Source organism: Anarrhichthys ocellatus, unplaced genomic scaffold (assembly GCF_004355925.1).
Source record: "Anarrhichthys ocellatus isolate YVR2014 unplaced genomic scaffold, GSC_Weel_1.0 scaffold16, whole genome shotgun sequence".
Taxonomy (NCBI): Eukaryota; Metazoa; Chordata; class Actinopteri; order Perciformes; family Anarhichadidae; genus Anarrhichthys; species Anarrhichthys ocellatus.
The window spans coordinates 1,859,801-1,884,987 of NW_022280046.1; the positions used below are offsets into that span (position 1 = coordinate 1,859,801).

The 25,187-nt window shown below is 41.8% G+C and overlaps 2 protein-coding genes across 2 annotated transcripts in view; one reads left to right on the forward strand and one right to left on the reverse strand.

Annotated features, from left to right (window-relative positions):
• The window catches only part of dbh (dopamine beta-hydroxylase (dopamine beta-monooxygenase)), an 18,376-nt gene extending 16,418 nt beyond the window's left edge, over window positions 1-1,958 (reverse strand). Inside the window, exon 1 of the mRNA XM_031856073.1 lies at window positions 1,083-1,958. Coding sequence (XP_031711933.1) covers window positions 1,083-1,235 — 153 coding nt within the window. The 5' untranslated portion in view covers window positions 1,236-1,958. The remainder of the gene's footprint in view (window positions 1-1,082) is intronic.
• On the forward strand, window positions 975-23,723 carry fam163ba (family with sequence similarity 163 member B, genome duplicate a). Its single transcript, XM_031856075.1, has 3 exons — window positions 975-2,533; window positions 18,729-18,844; window positions 20,945-23,723. The coding sequence occupies exons 2-3, from the start codon at window positions 18,752-18,754 to the stop codon at window positions 21,383-21,385; spliced, it is 534 nt and encodes a 177-aa protein (XP_031711935.1). The 5' UTR covers window positions 975-2,533; window positions 18,729-18,751; the 3' UTR covers window positions 21,386-23,723.
• Window positions 23,724-25,187: the final 1,464 nt, after the last annotated feature.

The following is a 25,187-nucleotide window of genomic DNA, read 5'->3' on the forward strand; positions in this document are numbered from 1 at the left end:
GAAACTGCCTTAGATTAAGCTTATGCAACATTTGCTGAACAGCAATCATTGTGGCCTTAAGTGGCAATTACAGGTTCATGCCAAATGCTAAAATGTAGCGTAACAGAACCACAAGAAGTAGCGTCATGAAGTCAGCAAGTTACACAGCAATATCTATCCTAAGTTTGCTATAATTAGCTAATGTTAGTCCTCCATAATACAGACCAAGTACAATGAAACCTGAATGTATTGAAGTGAGCAACAGTCTGTTTTATTGCTTCTGAATTCAACTTTTCTATTGCACGAGAAAGGTAGTTGCACAGTTTCACTTTAAGTGGTGCAAATTCCTTACAAGTTTGTAAAACACCAAAAACTATTTATGTCGATGTAGTAACTACACCTGGGACATTCCCCTATAGGCAGATGCCTATACTTTGCCTGTTTGGTAAACCAGCTTGTTGCAGTGGTTGATGTTATTGTGCATCGCTGTTCATTGATAATAGACCAACAATAAAAGCTTCATTTAAATATTGCTGTTGACTCTTATCTAATCCTATGAGCTGCTTTTTGGCAACTCTGTGTGTACATGTGTGTATACACACACACACACATACAGAGAGAGAGAGAGAGAGAGAGAGACAGAGATGGGAATGGATAAAAGCAGAGTTCACATCAACATGACCAATCCAACCATCTCATTCTCTCCTGATATAAATATTTTATTGCAGCACACTCTCAAAGTGCACTAATCTCCACTTCTGTGAGCTTGAATAATGAATGCAATGAAAACTCACACTGCTACTCTTAACGTTGCCTCAAACTGCCCCCTCGTCTGATCTGAATGGGATAGGAGAGCCTTGATGGATTGAGTCAGAGGTGAGAAAAGAGAGAGAGAGAGAGAGAGAGAGAGATGGATGAAGACAAAAGTAGTGAAAAATGATCCTTCCAGGGACAATTGTGTCTGATATACTAATGGAATTTAATGAATGTTTTGTTCCAGACAGAGGGACAGTTTGTTTTTCCACCTTGGCCAAACCTTGGGCAGAGGACAGGTGTAATGTTTTAATTATCTTTATAGAGTTGTCTGTCACATATGCATATACCTTGGGTGATTCACTGCTGCAACTGGAAGAGGGAAGCTCAATGAATCTTCTCGAAATGCTGCACCAGCTTCTGATCTCCAGTGCAGCCAGGAGGACATAGTGATCTCTCCGATTTTGGCTCCAGTGGCTGTGTGACGGCTCCTGGTTGTACATTTGCAGAGTTTGTCTGAGGACAGGCACTTCCTCTCTGCACTTTTTCTATATTTATCCAGATTTGTGGTAGTGACCTTTTGACACAGGATTTTACTTATTTTGATGTGATGAAAATGTCGAGCTACATCTCCGAACTAAAAATCCAGCAGCCCCTCAATGCCTTTATTAAGTCCCACCAAACGCACACAGCTCACAGACCCACCCACCCCTGTCTCCTCTCTCTTCTAGCACCTACAGCCACTCTGAGCCCGTGACTAAAGCGCCATCTCTCCGACTGCACACTCCAGGCTGCGTTCGCTCACTGGATCGGCAGGCACTAAGAGCCGCCTCTGAATTCAAAGCGCATAAGACTCGTCCTCGCTCAGCGCCGGAAATCAGCAAACATCCAACAACCGTGCGTCAAATATACTGTAGCCTTTATTCTGTAGGACCAGCAAGCTGCAGACACGTTGTAGCCCTAGAGCGACCGGCCGGCTTGCTTTTCGCCAAACATGGGGCGCAAAGAGAGAAACGCGCTGGAGGGAGGGAGGAGATAGAGAAACAGATTGATAGAAATAATTGAAAGGGAAGAAGAAAAAGAAACAAAGTCGCGCGTCCATTGGCGGCGGAACCCCGAGCAGCGTTACAACAAATAGCTGACCTCGACCTCCTCGGACGGTGGGAAACTGGTTGTTGAAATGGAGATGTCGAGGTTCTCTATTATCCCGTCTCCTCCTCCAACACGCATGCTGCCGAGGCTGATGATGATGTTTGCGTAGGAGTGCTTTATTTTGCGGGCAGCGTCGGCAAACCAGTATCTGCTGTTCAAACAACTCCAGACAAGCGGTGGATGGAACTGCGTGCGGCTGGCACATCTTTCCAGAGATATTGTTGTCGGAGCGTTTTTCTAGTCGGGTGTTTTTTCAGTTGTCTTTCTGCGAGTCTGGAATTGGACAGAAAATGTTTTGCATGCGAATAACAAGAATGTGTCTGGAAAAGTAGTCTGGCAACAAAGAATAAGAATATTTTGCAAAGGACTCTTATGATATTTCGTCTTTTTATTTTGTGTTAACAACTAAAGAGGATCAGGCCCAGCTTGGTTTATTTGGACTCAAGTTTGCTCCATCTCTACTTCGATAGCTGGCACTTCAGTGTTTTGCTGATTACTTTGCTGACATTGGGGCTTTTTTTTTGCTATTGGTCTCATTATCCAGTGACTGAGGTCGACACAAACTACAACCAGCAGAGGTCGGGACCTGAGCTCCAAGGAGCCACCACTACCCTAAATGTGACCCGGTGAATTCCTCTTATCTCTGGAGGTAAGAGTCTTCACCCTTCAAAAAATAAGCTTTTGTCTTTTGATCCATTCACTCACCCTTCTGCTGTTTTTTTACATTGGTGTTACAGATACATCTGCTTGTTGAGTCATGCATGCAATTGAGAAGTTGGCTGTTATGCTCGTTAGAAAATAGATTATTGTTGAGACAGTGAAAGACAGATAGATAGATAGATAGACTTGGGCTGAGAAGCAAAGTGCTACATGAGTTTGTTGTTTCAGCACCATGAACAGAACCACACTTGTCTTACAGCAGGATGTGAGGCTTTTCTTAACACATTATTTCACCCAGAACATATAGATTTCATTATATACATCCATATACCCAACATTAAAGTACAGTACAGAATGTGTTTCTAGAAGCTTGAATTAAACCGTGATACGGTAGTGGATATACAACAGCTATAGGCAAACAAACAGGCGGAGAGATGGATGAGAAGGAGAGGATAAAGGGAGAGGTTCAGAGCTTTGTATGACAGACTCGCTGGCTCGCCCGGCTTGCCACATGCTGACAAAACAGCATGGCTTGTGAGCCACAGCTACTGTCACCAACTGTTAGCCACGGTCACGTCCAAACTGTTCGCTCCAGATATTTTTAGGCCGGGTGGAAATGCATCCAAAGCAGCATTAAGGCCATGCAACACGAGAAAGCATTCCACTAAATGTGGTTGAAATGACAAAAATATTTCAGGATGCAACCCACCACCTACTGGGTGTTTTGGAAACACTTTAAACACTTGTGGATGAAGAAGTCAGTGTTCAGCTAACATGTGAACCATCAAGTCGCTTGGAAGATTAAATTGTCTGCTTCTTACATATTCAGAGGGTAGAAAACAGGGGGAGCAGGAAATTGGGCTAAAAAGATCATTTGCACAACCCGCCTGATGATAACTCCTGACCTCTGTAGTTCATGTGTCTTAAGAGTAATGGGGAATAGTTATGAGGTTTTATCGTAAAGGGATGGGCCTTAAGATTCTTTGCGATTATTTGCTGAGATGTGCTTTCCTCAACGCACTATTTCCTACTGCCCATTATTGGAAAGTAACTTCTTTGAAAGAGTCATAACAATGTAATTGAAGTATTCTTGTACTTATGATATTCTTGTTACTCCTCGTTTTTCGTTCGCTTTCCTACGGATGTCAAGCAACATGCCTACCTGAGAGAGGAGCAAAACTAGCATGCATATTTCTCTACTGTGCTTGTGTATCAGCAGACGTGATTTGGCGTAAATTATTCTCACGTCCTTTCTTGTGTCTGTTTTCCTGAGCTAATCTGCCTTAATGCACTGAATTCACTGTAAAGTTTGAAAGCAAATCCTGCCAGATCCTCAAATCATTGACAAATTCAAGAAGAAACCCGAATAAATGAGCGGAGAAAAACAATGCAGATGCTTCCACACAGGTCGCGAAGGGTCACTGAAGCCATGGATATGATGGGAACCATTTGTTGTGGCCCTCACAGTCACCATATCTCAATGCTCTCCACCACCATCATCAAAACACCAAGTGGAGGATATATGTTTTGGCAAAATGGGGTTCATCCCTCCAGTATAGTTACAAAAGGGCTCTGGAGGCTTGTTGTGTTGCAACACCTTAGATGGTTAATGTAGGTCTTTCCTTTAATTTCCCGGGGGCAAAGAGGGCTGAAGGTTGCACACTTACTCAGATTGATACCAGGGAGTCCTCTGCTGTGTGGCTGTTCACTGAGCTACAGTGAATTATGTGGCGGTCTCAGTGCTGTTATTTTTCTAAGTCATGCCCAGTTTGTTCCCTTTGTTTTAGCATCACCGTTTTAAACACTCCGTAACATATTGTATAGTTTAAGATAGTTGTGGACTTCAAAGAAAATTCATTGACACACAAACACATATTGTGCTTTTTGAGCAACAATGAAAGACAAGGCAGGGCTTGTGTTCCCATGGCGACTTCCTCAATGACCCTCGAAACAACCTTGGCCCCCTGGGAGATCAGTCATACTCCTGCATGCACACACACACACACACACACACTCTCAAGTGCCCCTTGGAGCGTGACTATGAGTGACTGTGTGTTTCTTGTCTGCCTGCTGCTGCTGCTGGTCTCTCAGCCTCTCAGTCATTACAGCAGGAGGGAGATGAGGGGGAGACAGAGAGGGAGAGAGACGGTGTTGAAGGACAAGCAGATGAGTAGGATGGAAGAAAGCAAATTTCAAAAGACGGATGGGTGATGAAAAAAGATGAAGAAAGGTGTAGGGAGAAGAAGGCATGTAAAATAGGGAGAGAGTGAAGGTGGAGAGGAGGAGGAGCAGGTTTAAACACTGCCACCTAAGAGTGAATGCAATTACAGAGGCAGCATATCTGCTTTTCTGGGCGTTTAAAGTGTGCTCACATATCAGCTTAATTACCTTTTAAAATGCACAACTGGGAGGGGGAGTCATGATAGCTCAGCTGTGGTCGCGATAAAGAGGAGATGGGAGAAGCGGAGTGGATGATTGAGACTGGGGGAAGGGAATATGGCTGCTCAATGATCATGTTAAACAGTCACCACCCGTTTCTCCCTTCCTCCACCCGTCTCTCCTCCCCTCTCTCTCGGCACCACACTCCGCTCTCCCCCTCGCAGCTACACCCTGACATGCTCACACATCACGCTCACGCACAGATGGGTTCCCACGCAGACAACAGAACCAACGCACGGCCGCATGGCCCGAGCACGCGCGCACACAGGCCGTTGGTCGGCTGCCCTCATCCCAATGAGTGATTGTAAAAAACTGAAGCTCATTGCAAAGAGTACAAGGGAGGTGAGGGAGGAAGGGAAGATGGACAGGAAGAGAGTGAGGAGAAACAGCAGCAGAAGAAAAGCTGTGTGTCCTTCTTTTCTTGTACCTCATCCATGGCAGCTTCATTATCGTATGTGTCTGTGTTATAAATAGTGCCATTAGTTGTATTACTATGATAAACAGTGTTTATTTTCAAAGATGGACCTTATTTCCATAGTTGTGTCCATCATTCCCTTACGGTTGCAACATCTTACTGAGCAACTTAATTGCTGAGATCTTGATACAAAACGACATCACTAGACGCACTTTACGATTAGGCCAAGCAAATGAGCAGTCAGGACATTTAGAAGGATTGTAAACAAATCCCAGTTCATTCCATTATTTATTATTTCAAATTAATTAGTTTGAAAAGCGGTGAACACACATTAAATGTCCACAACAGACAATTATTTCACTGAAAAACTGTATGCTCACATTCAAGGTCAGTGGGCGAGGGCAAAGTGGATCCTAGAGGTAGCCCTGCGAAGAGTAATAGTTGTTTAAAATGAAATAACATGAAGAGTGACCTCTGTTTGAACTTCTAAATATGTAAGAAAATACAGTGAAACTGGGAATTTCCTTAGCCATCTGTTGCTGTGCTCCCAGATCTCATATTGGATTTGCTAAAAATTAGTAAAATGTAGAAATAACTATTGGTTAAAGCTAGAAAAATCTGAATTTGACCTGAAGCCAATTGCGCAACTGGCCTGTCTGTCTATAAAGGCAGATGGCACACTGCTCAAACTGAGTTTGCAATTTGCAATTTGGGCCTTGTCATTACGAGCGTTATAGCCCGAACCTACGCGATCATTATGGCAACAGCCACGTTTAGCTGCATAATGTTAAATCTGAGACTAAAAAGCTGCAAACGCCGACACGGTCCCTTTGGAAAGTGATGAAGCGAAAAATAATTCAAGAACAAGCAAGCTCAGCAAGGTCGTGACTTACTCTGCCATAAGCGTTGATCGCAACACAAATGCACATGAGAGGAGGGATTCTCATTCATAAATTCCTCTTATACCAACGTGCTGCATCTCATTATGCATCTCTGCATCTTGCCTGACTGCATTATGCTTCATTTTTTTTTATCAGCTTAGAGGTTAGCATACAGTGAGTGAGCGGGGAAAAGTTGCTGCAAGTACAATACGGCTAGCACTTCTCAGCGTAAACCGCCCACTCAAGACACAGAAGAGGCGATAGTTAAATGTCAGTCTGTAATAGCCCTGTCGCCATAGTAACTGAAGACCCGTTTGTACTTTAAAACAAACTGCCTCTGGAGCACTGACCATTAGCACGAGTACCCGAGCAACCATCAGCTTTGAGCTTTTACGATATTTCCGTCAACCATCTTTACATTTATCGTCTCATCCTCACAAAGGTGCCCTCTGCTGCCTTTTCTTCTTCTTTTGTTCTCCACTTCTACATTTTTTCTCCTTTCTTTCAGCATCTTCTGCGGTTTTTTTATCACTTTTCTTTTATCATTTTTTTTATCACCCATTATCACTCTCTCTCTCTCTCTCTCTCAGACCTTTAGACCTTTTAAAAGCACACACATAGGCAGTAGACAGATACAAAGAGTCGTATCTGTCTATCGAGCGCAATTACTGGAAATATTACATTTAGATGTTTTAGTGTTCGTCTCTCTCTCTGACTTTCTCTGGCAGAGGTTTGGTAAAGTTTTTGGCACAAAATATACATAATAAAGTCTAGGGAAAGGTCAGAAGAAACCAACATTCACTTCTGGTAGAAAACAGGATGTGCCAAACAACACATTACGACCGGCTTTGTTCCTAAAGTCAGGTAAAAGTAAACCGTTTAGCCATTTGAACAAAGAACAAATGTTGTTTTTTTAGGTGAGTCTTTCTACTTTCAGTCACGTAATTGATAATATTTTGTGTGTGTGTGTGTGCACGTTTTGTTGTGTATCTGTGGGTATGATTTCCCACATTGCATTTTGCAGTATGCCACAGCTGTGTGATGATTTCATCAGGGCCTCAGATACGTAGTAACGTCTGACTCTCCTGAGACTCGTTGTGTGAGTTGTGTGACTCCTTGTAAATACCATGTTTGCCTGACACACTCCGCTTTGAATATGCAAAGTGACGCACAGCGGGACCCATCACTCTCCGAGTCAGAGGCGGTGTCTTGGCTTGTGAGTGCCACTGCCGTTCAAAGTAGGGTTTGAAACAGAGGTCTGCCTGTGCTCCCTGAGGCAATGTACATCAGCTGGACAGACAGAGAGTAAGAGTGGCAGAGAACAGAGAGGGAGACAAAGACAGCAAAGCAAATGGGAAGAGATGCTAAGCAGACAGAGAAAGGGCACAGGGAAAGATAAAAGCGAGAGTAAAAGAGAAGATGGAGAGAGAGGCAGCGGAATGCAATGGCAAGGGAAAGATGTCAAAAAGTGAAGTATGTCACTGGCAGGGTGCCAAGAAGGTTGTGTTTTCTGAGTTCCAAAAAACGAGTGCGAGCTCGGCTTTTAATGTGAACTACTGGATAAGAACTCTGAAGGAAAACAGAGATGTGCCCAAAGAAACCTACAGCTACACACGTTCATGTCACATTCATATAGTGACCGTGTCTTCTGAAATACAGAAAGGTACAAAACCATGCCACCAAGGACATTTAGTGCAATTCTTTATCATACAGCATTTGATCTTAGCTTGATCCACTTTGCTGCAAAGCCAAACAGCAGCTGCTTTTTAGAACTCCATTTTTTAAGCCTACTTTGCTGTTTGTGCAGATTAAAGAGCGCGTAATGCCTCCAAGCAAGTATTTGTTTGTGTTAACGTGCTTTACGCCTCACGCGCCTTTATGTCGTGCATGTCAATTTGGCAGCTGATTTGAGATCCATTTCAGAACACATTTTCACCAGACGTCCCAAACTAACTAAGCCAAACAGTCCTCAAACCCAGAGCTAAAATGATGTGTGCCATGCTGTTGCTTGGGGAGAGTAGGCAAAGTGAGGAATAAATCTAAAATTGGAATAATCTCACTGTCAAGTGTCAAGGAGCAAATGTAATTTAATGGTGTCTTAACTAATTCAGAAAGAGGAAACGGAATTAAATTTATTTCAGGGCAGTGTATTAGGGGCAGCGCACCATGTAGCCTGAGGAAAGGTGTGTGTGAGAGCGAGCGTGCATTCAGTGTATGTCCCTGCTTATGATTACACTTTTGAGTGTTTTGCAATAACGTGTTAACCAGTCATTGGGACAGACTCAGCACGGCATCATGGTGAGCGTTTTTTCCCACCACGAGGTCCTAACAGAGCTCTGAGTGTCATAACAGACTGTCCCCTCTGTCACTGCGATTTCTCATCAGCACACTTGACTGACACTGAACTTATGAACCGGGAGTGAACCAGTAACAGGCAGCTGCTACTGTTACGATCCTGTTCAGAGTTAGAATAGAATGCACACTGCGCGCAAGCAGACGTGTTGCCAACGGTGAGCGGAACGTGCTGAGATTTGGTTTGCATTATTCTTATTATTTAATAGAAAAGAACAAAACGGTGCAGAGTGTTTGCATAAATATCTCTCGACAGATATTCTGTCGTAAACGGCGGTTTATTTTTGTGGGGCCCTGAAACGTGCTGTCGAGTTGCAACTCTGCTGTTGTCGGTTATATTTATGTAGCACTAAGCAGAAACAGCAACCACTATCCATGCTATTGGAGTGAAGTAGCTTTGAGTGTGTGTGTGTGTGTGTGTGTGTGTGTGTGTGTGTGTGTGTGTGTGAGAGGAAGAGGGGATGTTGGAATTAATAGTTTGCTCTATATCATCGAATATTACTTCTCCGCTCACCTGAAAATGACACTCTCACACACAGACACAGACAAACAAATATGTGGACTTGCCTCAACTATGACTTGCATATAAAACAGAGGTCTGCACACGTTCTATCTATATCCTCAAGTTAGTCTGTTTTTATGCAGTGTGTTGGTTGCAATTGTTGCTTCATCACCATGTGTATCTGATGGCCTTGATGCACCCCGCTGACATTTATCCATCCGGTGGCGCCATCATTGAGCCTCTGTAGCTGACCTGGCTGTAGTTTTTTTGCGGTGACACTTATGACACTAGTGATCAGTGGCTGATTCTTGAATTGTAGCAGAGGCAGTCTGTGCAATACTGTATATACTATAGACTGACTGTGTGCTCTGTAAAATAGGATTATTGTTTTAGATGATGAAATTGCTCATTATGTCTGTACAAAAGTAAATATTAAGGTGTATATACAGTAACTGTCTATTCCTTTTAAAACCCTTGAACATCGTCTTTTAAGTGCACCTATTTCCATGACAAAAGCTAAAGCACGGCGCGGACACCTTTTTACTGCTTGCATCACTCAGTTTTAAGGCTAAGAACTGCTGTTCAATCCATCAACTGTGAAGTTCAAAAGAACTGTTATATCTCTGAGCCAACTTCGGCTCCTGCTGGTGCCAAGATTATAGCCTGTCACACACAGACTAGTGGTATTATTTGCACAGCAGAGGGTAGAGCAAGGCATGGCATGGTAGAGGGGAGGGGCAGGAAGTGCAATGGCAGACTTGCAAAATGTGATTATATGCAATTATTTTGAGATGATTTGAAAGTGAAAGCTCATTTTCTTCAACCATTCAGGGGAGAAGCCAATTTTGTCAAAAAAAATACTGTACTCACAGACTGACAGATTGATAGATGACATTCTTTTGAAAGATTCTTTTGTTGTATTTTAATCTACAGTTCAAAATTAGACGGTTCAAAGTGAAAGAGGCATTGTTTGCACCTTACAGCAAAAGGATACCCTTTTTAAACGTGCAGTGAGATGAGAAGTTTGTCCGCTGCTACATTGCACCACACGGGTGTGTTTGAACGTCTCTTCTTTCACACTGGCATCATGAGAGCCTTTATCTGAGCACTGATGCTACTCAGAAAAGCTTCCTCATAACAATAATAATAATAATTAATTGTTTGTTTGCTTTATTTTCTTGACCGTGAAACATTAACATTATTTTTTCTCTTTTCCTCAACTCCCTATACCTACGTCTTAGTATAGTATAGTGCTCAGATAGCAATTGTTTAAAGTATAATTTTTATACCCCGGTTCAGACGTCAACAGGTAGAAATCTCATCCAAACTCACGGTCGTTTAGGACCGGCTTGAAGCGGGGTGTCCCTAGGTCTCTCCTACTAGAACAGATGCGACTGTGTGTGTGTGTGTGTGTGTGTGTGTGTGTGTGTGTGTGTGTGTGTGAGATGGTGTCAGTGGTGGGTATGCTGCAGCTTACCTCAGGGGCTGAGTGATCTCCCCGTAGAGGAGACCCCTCTCTCTAAGTTCCGATGTCCCGTCCAAAATGGAAAAATAGAGCAGTATAGAATAGTTCAATTTCGTTTATTTAATTAAATTCAGAGTATATTTCTTTGAATTCCAATACAGAGAAAAAGTGGTCTCCAAAAAAGTTTTGCAACACCAGAAAAAGAATAAAACCTAAACCAGTGAGCAAAGTGTTATTGCCAAAAGTCCGGAGATTGGATAAATCTAATTTTAGATCTAATACAGGTTGCGACCTGCTGCGGCCCCTGCTTCTGCTTCTACCTTCTAAAATCAAAGGTTTTTATTACCAGTTGCACAAAAGCCAGAAGAAGTCCAGCCTCCACTTACCTGCCCCGTGAGACCTCCAGGGACACTGTACCCCCCCCCCCCCCGGACATGCTATGGCCGTGGCTCACTGTTGGATAACCAGACCATGGATACATGTGATCACAGCAAATATAAATGACACAAAAAACACGTTTTGCCCAGTGTCAGTTAGATAACAGAGTAATCTCTCAAATATATGTACTCTTCAGCAAGTACTGCTGCTTTTATGAGGTAGGAGCCCTTATTCCTAAGCAATAAGTGATTGTGGTAAAATATCAAAAATAAGAAAAAGGTTAGTGGACCCATTATATGTCTGTGTCTGTATGTGTACGTGACTAAAAGCATGCATCACAAAAAAGAGGAACGGAGTTCACAGATCATTGTTAATTGTTTTGCAATATGTTTGTGTGTGTGTCGAACTGCACTTTGTGTAGAACACTGTGTACAGCTGGTGCCTGCATAGGAGAGCCACAGAGCCCTATGACTCTATAAGTTACATTTATTTTTTGTTTTTGGTCTTTCTGTTCATTGCTTTTGCAATATGGTGTCTTCTAACACCTAAAGACCAGGGCAGTCCATCCAGGGGGAATTCGCAAAACATCACAGTCCCTCTAACAAGGACACTGTGGCTTGAAATGACTGACTTGAGTTTCTTCACTGGAATATTTTAGTTGGAACACTTTTTGTTTTGCCTGCATTATTATTTTTTTGTTAACTTCAGAGTTTTAATCCAGAAAACAGACAAAACCCAAAGTGGCATTTTTAAGAAATTCTGCACATGATGATGCTCATTTGGAAAGGCTTAATTTTCTACAGTTTGACAATATCATATTGCCACGACGCTGTCAAATATTCCTAAAAATGGATTGGGACTCCAGAGAAAACCAGGATAAAATGCAGGATGTCGTGGACAAGGAAGGGCATGCTCCGTCGGTTCCAGGTGCATGCATATCCCGTTTAAAGTTACATTACATCAGCATGCAATTTGAACTGGAAGAGCAGCGAAGCAAGGTCATTCAGATGGATGAGGGACATTTAGTGAGCTGTGTAATTAAATGAAGAGACCCCCAGGTCACCATTTTTCTTTTTTTTCCAAATGTCCTCATGGTGCTATATTCATACTAGCCGGGGGCCATTTTTATGATATATCATCCACAGAGGGGCACTAATTACAGAAACGTTTGCAGGGTAATGAAAGGGATAAAACTACTCATGGCTACACAAGAAAACTAGTTTTCGTGTTTTCATCATCCACAACCCCAAACTCTCTCTCTATCTCCTACAGCCTTTGGGATTTCTCGGGTCCCTGATTCAAGGTCAGAGTTGGGGGTGAGCTAAACTTGTCAGTGCCTTGGCAAAATATTTTTTTTGTACATCTGGTGAAATGTTATGCTGGAAGAGGGTGAGCCAGGAGCCTGAGAGGGGAAATCAAGGGATGCTGCAGCCAGGGTCAGTGCAGCCAGACAGGATAATATTGTGACAAGGCTTAAGGAGGAATTTGTTAGCTTTTGGGGGTTTATATTACTGCTTGCATTGAAGCTTAATGGAGATTAAAAACTAAATAAATAAATAAATGAACATCCAGTCAAATCAATGTTGCACCATCACATCAGTGGTAAAGCTCATTTTTATTCCTTTAACTTCTTCATCATAATAATGCTTAGTGAACTCCTCTTCTCCCTCCTGGGGAACTTTTGCACGTGCACATATTCAACATTGTTTTGTATGTTTATGTATTCAGAATATTTTTTTTAGCAAATCAACTGGATTATAAATTTAACATCAATTGCAATTTCCTTTATTTAGAATTGAAGATGTTCTTGTACTAATGTAGAATCTAAATGTTTGCCAGTGAAAACCCTCTGATCGTCTGCTCTATGCTGGAATATTTTAATCTCTTATTCGATCCCACTCAAAAAATGAAATAATTTCAATTCGAAAAGTCGTAAAGGGATAGTTCAACATTTTGGGAACTAGGCTTATTCGTAGTATAGAGCTTGGGTCAGGAGGTTATTTGCTTGGCTTAGCATAAAGACAGCTGGTGCTGTGTGTATTTGTAAGCCTTTGTGCTAAACTAATCTCTCAAAGCAAGAAAGTGAACAAGCCCAAAAAGTTGAACTATTCCTTTAAAGCGGTACATCTGTATCACCAGCATAGCACAGCAGGACAGGTTGTGCTCCAAAGGAACATTAATGAAGTGTACAAAGTGGATTACAGTGGCGCTCCATTATCCTCATGATGGTACATCACACATCAACGTGTAAGTGATGGTAGATGTGATGAATGTTGCATAATGGAAATCTGAATTCATTTTTGATTTACTCGGCTGAGATGATACACGCTGTAGGTGGAAGGAATAAGTTGTTAATTATTTTGGCGAACGCTGGTTGGATGCTCTGTGATTGCTCAGTTTTTTAGAGGGTAGACTAATCGAGGACAAAGAGCTGTAATTAAACTGATTTTGTCCCGAAGAAGGTTTCATTGTGCCTTTCTTTGCATTATCAGATTGGAGCTCTGTTATCAAAGACTGTTTATGAGCTTGAAAACTAACATCCGGCATAGAAACCTGAGCACTCTGAATGACGCCATCCCCTAAACTTTTTAAACACATACATTTTTTAGGGGCTTGTGTCATTACCTTAGCGAGCCATGCATGTGTGTGTGGACTGCGTCTTTGGATATGGCTGCAAATATATGTGTGAAATCACTCTTTGACAGCTACAGCAGTAATAAGCCTCATCCCATTGTTCTCTGTTATTGTCTCTTGTGTATGACTCGAATCCACCACCTACTATGTGCTTCTCCCCCGTTCTACTGAAAGCCTGTCAACAGCCATTATTCCGAGCAAGACCTCTGCTGTGATCCCTGCCATGTTTCATCAAAGCGTGGCAATTCATTCCAAAGCCCACTGTCTGAGCATGTTAGGTAGTACTAAAATTATTGCATGCGAGTGTTAGTGTGTGTTTGTGTTTGTGTGTGCGTGTGCCCACTGCTATTCTTCTTCTTCTTAACCTCTTGTCATCCCAGTGGAGGAACACCAACTAAAGCAGCTGAGCAGACATGTTTGCCTTTCTCCAGTTCTATTTCACAATGAACTCTGAGATGGGTGTTTGCGGGTGTGTGTGTGTGTGTGTGTGTGTGTGTGTGTGTGGTTAAATAATTAACACTGTTCGCCGCTTCGCTGCAACACATCCCTCAAACACTGTCCTGATTAAGGGAGCCCCAAGAGATAAACACACTCTGCCGTCCCCGTACAGTAACTAATGCTGCATGTACATGTCTCTGATTGTGTGTGTGTGTGTGTATACCGGAGGATGGTTAAGACACTCTTTGTGTCGTGAGTAATGACCTTTCCTGTGTCACTGGTTGTGTACATTGGGTTGCGTCTACAAGCTGGTCAAGATTTTGGGTAGCTTTTTTTGTAATGCAGAGACATACACACTCAATATTCTTCCACGTTACTGTTTGTGATCTGCATTCCTGCATTATGTATTTGTGTGTTTTTGGTGTGCACTTAATAGAGACCGGTCAAAGGTTAAGGAGTAGGACCAATATTGTAGAGAAACTGTTCAATACCACCACAGGAAATATTGCTCATAACATGGACACATTTACAGGTTTATAGGTAATAATATATTTTACTAGCATAATATATATTTGGTCTTTTGAAATTCTACACCAGTATCAACAAATACATTATATAGCATCCTTGATTGTTTTACTTGAAGCCAATTCAGGGAAAATGATCTCACTGGTTGTGTCTGTAAAGCAGGAATAGTTGATTTGTTTGGGCCACTCGGGACAGTAGAACAATCTGTAAACACAACATTGACATAATATCACGTAATATCATCAAGTGGACGCGGAGCAGCACTCATTTGGAGTCATGTGTTTGGCCACCTGGTCAATGTAAGTCCAATATTTGGAGGGAAATATCTTGCTCTCGAGCTGCAAAATGCCCCACTTTATTCCTCAGCCAGTCACTAATGTTGTTTGGTGCTGAGCAGGTGGCAGACAGCTGCCCGCGGTGACTGGAAATCACACTGATAAGAGCAGTAAGAGTGAACCGAAACAGCAAAGTTGCAACTAAACAAAGAGCTGAAAGATGCTAAACCCTCAATACAGATGAGGGGAACTGCAGAGTTGGGTGATAATTCTCTGAGGGTTTTTGATTCATTGTTATTAATAAAAAAAATGAATAAAATAGTGATTAGTGCGGCGTTTAAGCTAATCAATGAGTAGCTCTAACTTAGCAATTAGTGAAGACTTGATTAGAGGCCTGCACTATAGCTTGGCCCTTTTCGCAGCAGCCGTTTTTACATGTCACTGCAGGGTAAACACAGGTGTAATTCATAAAAATTCCATTATGGCCCTGTTCCATTAAGGTGGGCCGGGCCCTGGTATTGCGCATGCTTGATCACTGGAACAGCTGTGACACTAAATAGAACTGGACCATAATCAATTTGATCAGTTACACCTGTGTTTACCCTGCTATGACACGCCAGAATGGCTGCTGTGAAAAGGCCCTATTACATCAATGACTCTCAGCTTCACCTAAGGGTCAGACACGCATTCAAACTCCACGTCTCCATTTCCCATTCTCTTTTCCTGACACCAAAAATGTCCCCAAATCGCCACATGTCCCTCCTCTTCATCTCAACTGAAAGCCTGTGACGCTCTGTTCTTGCTGTTCCTTCATATTGATTTGGTTGGTGGACTGTGTGGCCGGCAGATTGGATTAGAGTCCAGCTGTGTTCCAGCCTGAGGGGAGAGTAGCTGTGTTGTGTTTGTAGACCGGGCAGACAGCTACTGCAGAGACAGTCTGATCTATTCTAACTTCATAGAGCATCTCAGGAGAAACATATCACAATGAAAGCTAATGTGGTTTAGACAAGTTAGCCACAGAGGAATTCAACATGGTTTAGAGGTGTTTCAGGGTGAGAAGGTCAGAGCTGTCAGTCACTTGGTGAATAGTACACACTACAGTAAAGTGTATAGGCTGAGGGATGCTGATGGAGAGCACTGTTGACTCAAGGATGTGGAAGTGGAAACTGGAAAAAAGTCGATGTCAATTGCGAGCTTGGTAAGTAGGAAATAGTATGACTGTTCGTTTACCTCATAATGCTCCATACGACTTTGACAGTCCTGCTTCTTTTTTCCATTTTTTTCTATTTTAGGGTGTGTCCATGTCACAGTTGAGTTACATCTTGACAACACCGCTCCATGCTGCTGTGTGCTTGCTGTTGATAATGGCTTGCACTATTGAGTCATAGCTTAGCAACAAGCCTGCTGTCCTATTTTTGGTTTTGGGCAATTATCCACAATGCAGTGTGATGGTGCGGCCCTATGACACTTCCAGATTGTGGATGTAATGAAGAGAAAAAAGGTCTCTACCCACATCTGTCAAGGGGCCGCAGGGTTTTCCCAAAATATATAAGAATGTTACGAAACCTGGGAACTGAGTGACAAGGTTTTGTTTTTTTTTAATTATTGTCTGGTGAAATCTGTGTGCAAGGATACAGACACTTGCAAGACGAGAGGGCAAAAGGGCACAGCAACACAAACAATGTTAAGTTATGAGATGGGAGGAAATTCAACTTTTTAACATTGATTTATTTCATTTCTGCCTGAATTAAACAAGCAACATGGTTTACGGTTCCATCTCAACTCTTAACCTCAACATTCTTTACTTAAATATCACTATTATACTGTTCAGAATAACTATAATTGATTCCTTAGAGTGTGCAATATAAATAAATACTAGAATGGAGGTCATATGAAGTAAAATAAGATGCATGAAATGCAATTGAAGCCTTGGAGAACCTGTTTCCTGCGGTTGTTACTGTAAATGTGGGACATTGTTGATTTGCAAGATTTTTCAAGAAATGCTTCAGTAATTATGAACTTGTGCTCTCACAAATATTAAGAATGCTTTATAACAATCACAACACAATACAAAGCATTTTATAATGACATACGGTCAATTTACATGATACTTCATAATTGCTGGTCACTCTTTTTTTTGCAAGGATCATAGTGTATTTTAATTCTCATAGTTGTAGTGCATTATAATCTTTTTATAATGTGAGTATGAGTTACTCTAAGTGGTCATTGTTTGCTTTAAGTAAAGTAAAAAATTGTTTTACCACATTTTGTGTGTTCAAACTCTTCAGTTATGCGACAGCCTCAAATGCTTTACAGTGAAGGGGAAGACAGAGAAAATAATTACTTTTGACCGTTTGAATGACATTACAATGTTTGTGATTATGCTACTTTCAGGAGTAAAATGTATATTGAATCTAGGCTCAAGGCTTCTTCCCGTAATCCAGCTGCTGTAGGGACTGAAAAGAGGTAATTAAAGGGAAGCATTGATCTAATAACCTGAGAATGAGGTCAGTTCAGTCTCAAGTCAATCATCCTGCTGCAAATGTTCTCGTGACGTCTGTAGCATTCACCCCCACTCATTTCTATCTGTGTGTAAAACCAAACTGTATTTCTGACCACCTGAATCGACAATAAGTGAGTTTCATAAAGATTACACGAAGATCATGGTTTGGGTTTTGTGAATCGCACAAAAGGACAGCTACACTACCTTGAATAAATGACATGCAAATACAAATGAAACATGCAATCTTTGCAGTAACAAAAAGAAACAATGCAATCGCATAAAAAAGATGAACAGTAAATGTAGGTCTGCCATGCAATTCTGCAGAGATTTGTGAATATGAACTCAAAGCTCTCAGGTCAACATCTCCATTTGTCTTTGTTGTGACCTCTGATGTAAGGTCAGGGTTCACAGGTCACCCAAAGCTGTCCAGTTGGATGTTTCCCACTGATCGATGCAATAAAGGTCATGCTCTTTCTCCCTGTCCACTTTCCACAGCACCTCAAATTTACTGCTTCTTTTCGATCTGCTCATCGTTGAATCTGAGCAAGAAATGAAAATGATTTTTCTCTCCTTCATCTGATATTCTATACTTCTATACTGCCAACTAAATGATCTCTTAAGCATGCCATTAACAGCAGACTGTTCATACTGAAGTAAACTCAAGCAATACGTCTTCTGCATCACATGACACTATCAATCACATGACATTACCTGTTCAAGCTTCATTTAAATGAAAATTGTTTATCACAAATGTAAGTCAACATTACCTCTTTCACTCCATCTAATATTTTTTATATTACATTTTTCATATTAAACACCTTATTATTTGAAGGCAGATTACATCATGAATAGCATGTTAGGAAGCACAGCCTGTTTTCCTCTATCATCTTCCCTTTTTCTCCTCTTTCTCTGATCCACTTCTCTTCCTTTCCATCTGCCCACTGGTTTTTGTCTCACCTCTGCCCGTCTATCTCTCACACCATCGTCTTCATCGCTTCCATCATTTTGTCTCTCCATTTCATATCCATTCATCGTATCCCTCTCCATCCCTATGCGCTGATTTCCCTCTCTGTCACATTTCCTTTTTCTACATTCCAGCCTGAGATCCTGTCTATGTTATGAGCAGCATTTGTAGGATGATATTATTACATGTCTCCTAACTGCTAATAATTCAATAAGCGCCACTGAGATGACACACAGTTATAATCTACTTAATGAAGCAACTGTGCTGATGAATTGTGTGCTTTCTCCTCCGTCATTCCTTTAACTCTCATTCCTTACTCTCCTTTACTCTTTTTCTCTCTCTCTCTCTCTCTCTCTCTCTCTCTCTCTCTCTCTCTCTCTGTTCATCTCCTTCCCTCCTCTTCCTCTCTGCAGGGTGTTGATGGAGAGCCATTCGAATGACAGCCGGGACAGTGGTCATCACTGGTGGAATTCTAGCTACAGTTATATTACTCCTTATCATCGCAGTACTGTGCTACTGTAGGCTGCAGGTGAGGCCACAGACTGTTTTTCCTGTGAAAGTCCGCAGAGCTGCAAGTAAGGGATGCCATTGAGTATAGCATTTTGTTGATAGTCATAAGTATATCTGCTTTAAAATGTGAAATTGTGTTTATGTTCAGTTACCAAGGATATCAAGATCTTTCTTTCAACCAAAACTATTGGTTTATGAGTGTAGCAGCATTCTTTGTCTGTGTCTGATTCGTCCTGATTAGAGAATGGTGGAAATCGTTTTTGGAAGACTCGTAAATCCTGTCAGAGAACCTCCCGACTCCTCAATGCTGACCATGGCCATTTAAATTGATCACGTTGTAGTAACAACGTTCTCCCGTGCCTCCCTTCCCTTGAGAGGGTCCAGCAAGGGCCCCGCTGCAGGAGTTTCTGGTGAACCTACGTGATTTTCTGATTTTGCGCGGAATCCGACCCGGTAGCACCGATGACAAAGAATTAGAATAACCCTCTTCTCGCTGATGGTCTTGTTTACTTTATGTAAGTCATATAGAGGCATCAGTATTCAATTGAGAATTTTATGACCTGGTAAAAGATGCTCATAGTAGTATTAATGAAGAAATAAATCACTGGATGTTAGTCAGTAGTTCTTGATCCTGGTCTTTGGGACCAAATTAGGGACAGATCATAATTGGAACTTCGGGTAAATCGTCTATTCCAAGGCTGGTAGAATAAAATGTCCAAGATTGCACTCACATAAATATTTTCCAATGCCTTTGATCTTCGTTTCCCATTAGTTGTGTTACAGACTTCAGTTTCGTGATCATTTTGTGTTTTGAAACTCATTATGCTGCCCATGTTTCTTTGGGGTTGTGCTCTGATGTTCATATCAATGGTCTTGGCCAGGCGCTGTTCATAAAATAAAAATAGAATTATAGATGAAAATAACTGCTCTGTGTATTAATGCTTACTGCAGTTTGGGGATTCGTCCATCACACCACCTTGATTATTCAATGTACAACGTACTCTAAGACAGATCCCGGGGGCTCAACAGGTTTAATTCCTGAGTTGGTAGTTGGTGGCTCCTCATAGCAATGTGTCGAAGTATCCTTGATCATGGCATTGAATTTCAAATTGCTCCCAATGGTTAGCCTAGGGTGTCATAGGCTAATAGCTTGCTGCCATCCATGTGTAAGTGTGAACAGATGAATGAGAGGCAAATTGTAAAGTACCAGAATAAAACCACGATACAATACATATATTAACCTAGATCAACTGAAAACCAAGGTAACATTAGAGGTGATTACAGTTCTTGGGATTCTTATATTTCACAGCAAAAATCAAAAGTCATCCACAAAATATGGCTTCATAGTAGTTGGCAGGAGGCCAGGAATTTGTAGGCTACATTTTGTGGGCCAGAAATAGCAACTCCAAATTCTCCACTGAAAACTGGATTGTTGTTTACAAGTCTGTTTGAACTGTAATTGTTGAGAATTTGGCACGATGAAAAGAAATACTCAGAGACGAAACCTCATACAGACGTCATACTGTAGCACACATATGACCATGTTTAGGGTCATGTGGGTCGAGGAGCACCTCATGGGAATATAGGCTGAGGTGGGGTTAGATTATGAGAGACATCCTCGCTCTAAAGACTGTTGAGTGAATGCATGCTTAGTGTGCAAACCAGACAAATCTTACGTTGTTGATAAATGTGTGGGTACATAAATGTACACTACATATATTTTATATTGCATGTTGTTTGACATTTTCTCCGACTCAATATACCCAAAACCTCTGGCTGGTTGCAAGCATTGTAAAATGGTAACCATAATTATTAGAATTTAGAGGCTGGCACCGACTTCATTGGGCGGATAGTGCATGTAAACTAATTTGCCAATGCATTTGTTTTGCTGTGTTGGGCCATGCTGACATTTCAGTGTAATAAATGTCCCTTCCTTTCTCTTATCTTTCTCTTTATTGTTCATAAACATTCTGTTATGCCTGCTTTTAACTCCCCTCTTCTATCTCTGATCAATTATAATTTACATAATTCTGAACCTTTTTACCTAATATTTTCCCCGTCTCTCTCTCCCATCCTTTTACCTCATCTCTGCTCTGCATCATCTCTCTCCCACCACTAGTATTATTGCTGCAAGAAGGAAGAGTCCGAGTCGGAGGAGGAGGAGCCAGACTTTGCCGTAACGTCCCGCCTCCCACCGGTCCACTCCAATCACAACATTGTGGCGGCGACGGCCGCTGCCTCCTCCATCCCCAATGGCCCAGCCCTTTTCTCCACCCCTCCACTGGCCAGGAAACTAACACGCTCACAGACCTTCTGTCCATCCTGTACGCACTATGACCTGCCTTTCTACCTCCAGCCCCCCGCTCAGCCGCAGATCCACCATCAACCAGATGGGTTGAGGAACGGAGGTGACCGGATCAGCTACCGCAGCGTCCAGCAGCAGGAGCTGGACCTGCCAGTGCCTGTGAACATTTCAAACTACCGCAAGCCAAACCTTGGCCGGTCGGTCACCATGAGGGACATGTTCACCCGCAGCTGTAGCATCAGCACTGATGTTTAGCTGGGTGAGTCTGGTGTAAATTCATGCTTAAATGAACTGGAATGGCCCATTCCGAACTGGGCTTGAGTCTGACTTTTTGTCATCTTGACCAGCTTAGTCCAGTCTAGTATGGTCTGATCTAGTCTGGTCTCGTTCTACTGGTCACCTCTTACAGAATGGAGGAATCAGTTGGCTCTCAGGACAGGATTTTCAAAGATACTATGCTCAGGTCCAGGACCTTACACTTGGGCCACTATAGAGTTTAAAGTACTTAAAAAGTGTGAAGTTACCAATGACAAGAACTTCTTTATTAGTTTTTTTTTTTCCAATATCTCTTTTGTAACAATAAGAATGGCATTTGTTTTACGGTTTGATGAAGTTTGTGTAGCCCTACTTCCTGTGGACTCTTGTACCCATGGCCTGAAAGATACACAGATTCCCGCCATGTCAAAATGACATAATCGGCAGGGATTTTCTCTCTGCCATAGCTGCTAATGTGATTAGAGAAGTCCAGTGTTTCCCTCTCCTATGATGGATGATCTGTCTGTTCCTCCATCCACAGATTATAGAGATTTAAAAAAAAAACTACTACCAGTGGAGGATGGCGATGACATGTTTTAGCTGCCACCCACTGACATTTCAGACAGACTTAACTTAGGCGGGCGGTCATGATATTTTATGACATAAAGGGCTCACAGAAGATGGAAATCCCTGCTTGTTTTCCACATCCTTTCATATAGGTCTCCAGTTTGACGGGAGGCTGGTTTCTCTGGGCGCCTGCTGACAACACGAAGTGTATATACATTATACACTTCAGCAGAGACAGACCTCTGTGTTCTTGAAGGCAGGGTGGACGAGGTGCCAAAGGGGGGTGGGTTCGTGCATTCGTGTGACTGTGCTTGCATGCATGTGTGCGTGTGTGTGTAACTCGATCAGTTGCTATACCATGACTCTTATTCCATACAATTAAACAGCCTGTCACCCCTATATGTATACTGAACCCATTGGTGGGTTGCAATAACATTTGAAACATTTATTGTAAAGGGTGAAGGGATTGTATTAGTTTGCCACTTTACCTTTAAATCCATGCTGATGCAAAGAATGACCCAACCAGGTGACGGGACAACCCCCTTTTTTGTAAATGTTTATTTTACTGATAAATGTTATAACACAGAATCAAGTTGGCAGTCAGAGGAGTAACACGTTTAACTTTATAGTGAGATATTCCTTTTAAGTTCTTCACTGAAGTTTCAATTTGTGGACTCTTCACTGCATTCATTGTGCCGTCTCTGATGTGTTGATATGTGGATACTTGGGCTAAAGATTAATTCACCTTTAAAGGCACATCGATAAATATTTAACGGGCCATAACATACACTCTACAGTCTCTCCCTTCTCCCGACTCGTTGGACTGAGGAATATTTGCTCTTCCTCTGAGGTACTCGGAGAGTTCCTTCTTGGGATTGTTTTTGGAGGGCTGACTTTCTGACTGGAGGAGCGGTGGCGGTTTTTTTATGGACACAGGACACACATTTAATGAATGAAATTATTCACTGCTGGATTTCAAGAAGGAATGCGTGTGGTTGTGTGAGGGGCTTGAAGCTGATTGGATTGTCCCTTGGATTGCCTCCCTCCCTCTCTCTATCTCTATTTCTGTCTCCCTGTTGATTTTATCAGCAATCACGCTCATTTATATTCCCAAAGGGTGAAACAGTGAGTGATTTTGTTTTAAGTTTTTCCTCTTGTGACATGTGCTTTCCTGCAAATACACTACGACATACATGCGCGCACACACACATACTGTCGTGTTTCCACTTTACATTGACTTACATTCATTTTCTGGAGATTTACCCTGACTATAACCACTACCAGCCTAATCCTAACCCCTAACCTCATCTTAACCTGAACCTAACTTTACCCTTACTTTCAACCAAGTCTTCACCCTATAATGTACTCATTTACATTATGGGGAGATGAATTTTGTCCCCAAAGGGAAGATGAGTCCCCACAATGTGACTGTAACAGATTTATGTACCCACAACATGAGTAACACACACACACACACACACAGTTCTCAATGCTTTGCTTTTACCTTTAAACAGATGTGACAGTTGCACAGGAAATTTTGTGCCATAAAGAATTCTTAGAGAAATGTATTATTATAGTTATTCATATTATTACAAGTGTATATTTAAATGCAGTGTTGCTTTTTTTCCCAACAGTATTTTAATTACTTGCTTTCTTTTATGATCCAGCTGGTTTTTCAGACTAAGTCCAGTACAGCAGAAATGTTTCTGTCCTTGTTTCTAATATATATAACTAACAGATACATTGTTGCTAATAAAATGGTGTGAAAATCCTTCTGATCTGTTTTCTTGTTGTTGTTAATTTCACCAAAACTAAATGTTGATTACAGTTTTCTTGGGGCTCATACACACACACACACACACAAAGGTTTGTTAATGACAAGCCATGGAGTCATTCGTTCAATTCAAGAAACTTACCCATTTAAAAAGATGTTTGCGTCGTATACTTTCATATGAAGTGCCTCTTGATTTAAAGGTTTATCAATGGACGTTTTCTGTAATGAGAATGTGCCTGAGCAGAACTCCACAGGACCAGCAGTGGACTCAACCAAAAGCATGGTGCATCATCCTGGATTATCTTATTTAGTGAACTGCTGAACGCAGTGTAAATATCCGATAGCCCCACTCCACAAACAGCAGAGCCATGCAGAGTCCTGCAAGAAAATACAAGTTGTGCTTTTTTTGTGTAGGCCACAGGAATGAAAGTGGGATTTAGACCATTAGGTTTACTGATCAAAGCAGGTTTGTTTGGAAAAGTCATACAAACGTATAAGATGAGAAGATATTACAATTAAAAGGGAATAAGATAAGAAGGTATTAATATTATTAAAAAGGGATCAATTACTGATTCAAAATAAGAGTTTGAGTCTGAAGACGACACTGTTGTAGCAGACTTATGTTCATGTAGTAGAGAACACCAGAGAGTAGGACCATATTGCACCATGAGCTGATTTATAAATGAAATGAAAAAATGGCCCGTCCTATATTGAAAAGCAATTAAACTCGGTTTTGCTTGGCACATATGTTGGCTATTTGTTGTTAATGAAGGTAGTAAACCAACATCTGTTCATCATCTCAACTCACAGAGGGAAGATTATTGTTATTGCCTAGCGGCAGCCAAAAATTATTCCCCGAAAGCATACAGGTGTAAATATGTCTCAGAGAGAAATCTGTTTTTTTACTTCATGTTAAAGGTCAAACATTAGACATACTGTAACATATAGAAAAGTGAAGCCTGACAAACCTCTAACCACAGCAACAGCGGTTAGGTCTGTTTACGCCCAGATGCAGTCAGCCCTGCAGGTGACGAGGTGAGCAGCGTGACAGCAGACATATTTGAACGGGACGGCTAAGAAACAAGAATGGCATGCCATAAGTGTGATGATAAACCAACCTGACAGTCAGAAGCGAGGAGATGATAGCCACAATGCAAAGTCATCCGACGAAAAATGTGAAGCTTTATTCTGACGATGAACCTGAGTGAGTCAGAGAGGCAAGCAGACTAATCACACAATAGGAAAACAACTGAAAACTCTTTCAGAGAGGAAATCGAGTTGGTTATTAGAAGGATGAGTCAGAGCTGATGAATGAGAAATAGCACATACCACCGAACACACAGACAGATGGAGGCGTATAGGAGCTGATATCAAACCGAGGCCTCCCTGGCACAGACATGAATAGCCATTTTGTGACGGCATTAATACAACGGCACTGCATCGCACATGAAAAAAACCTTC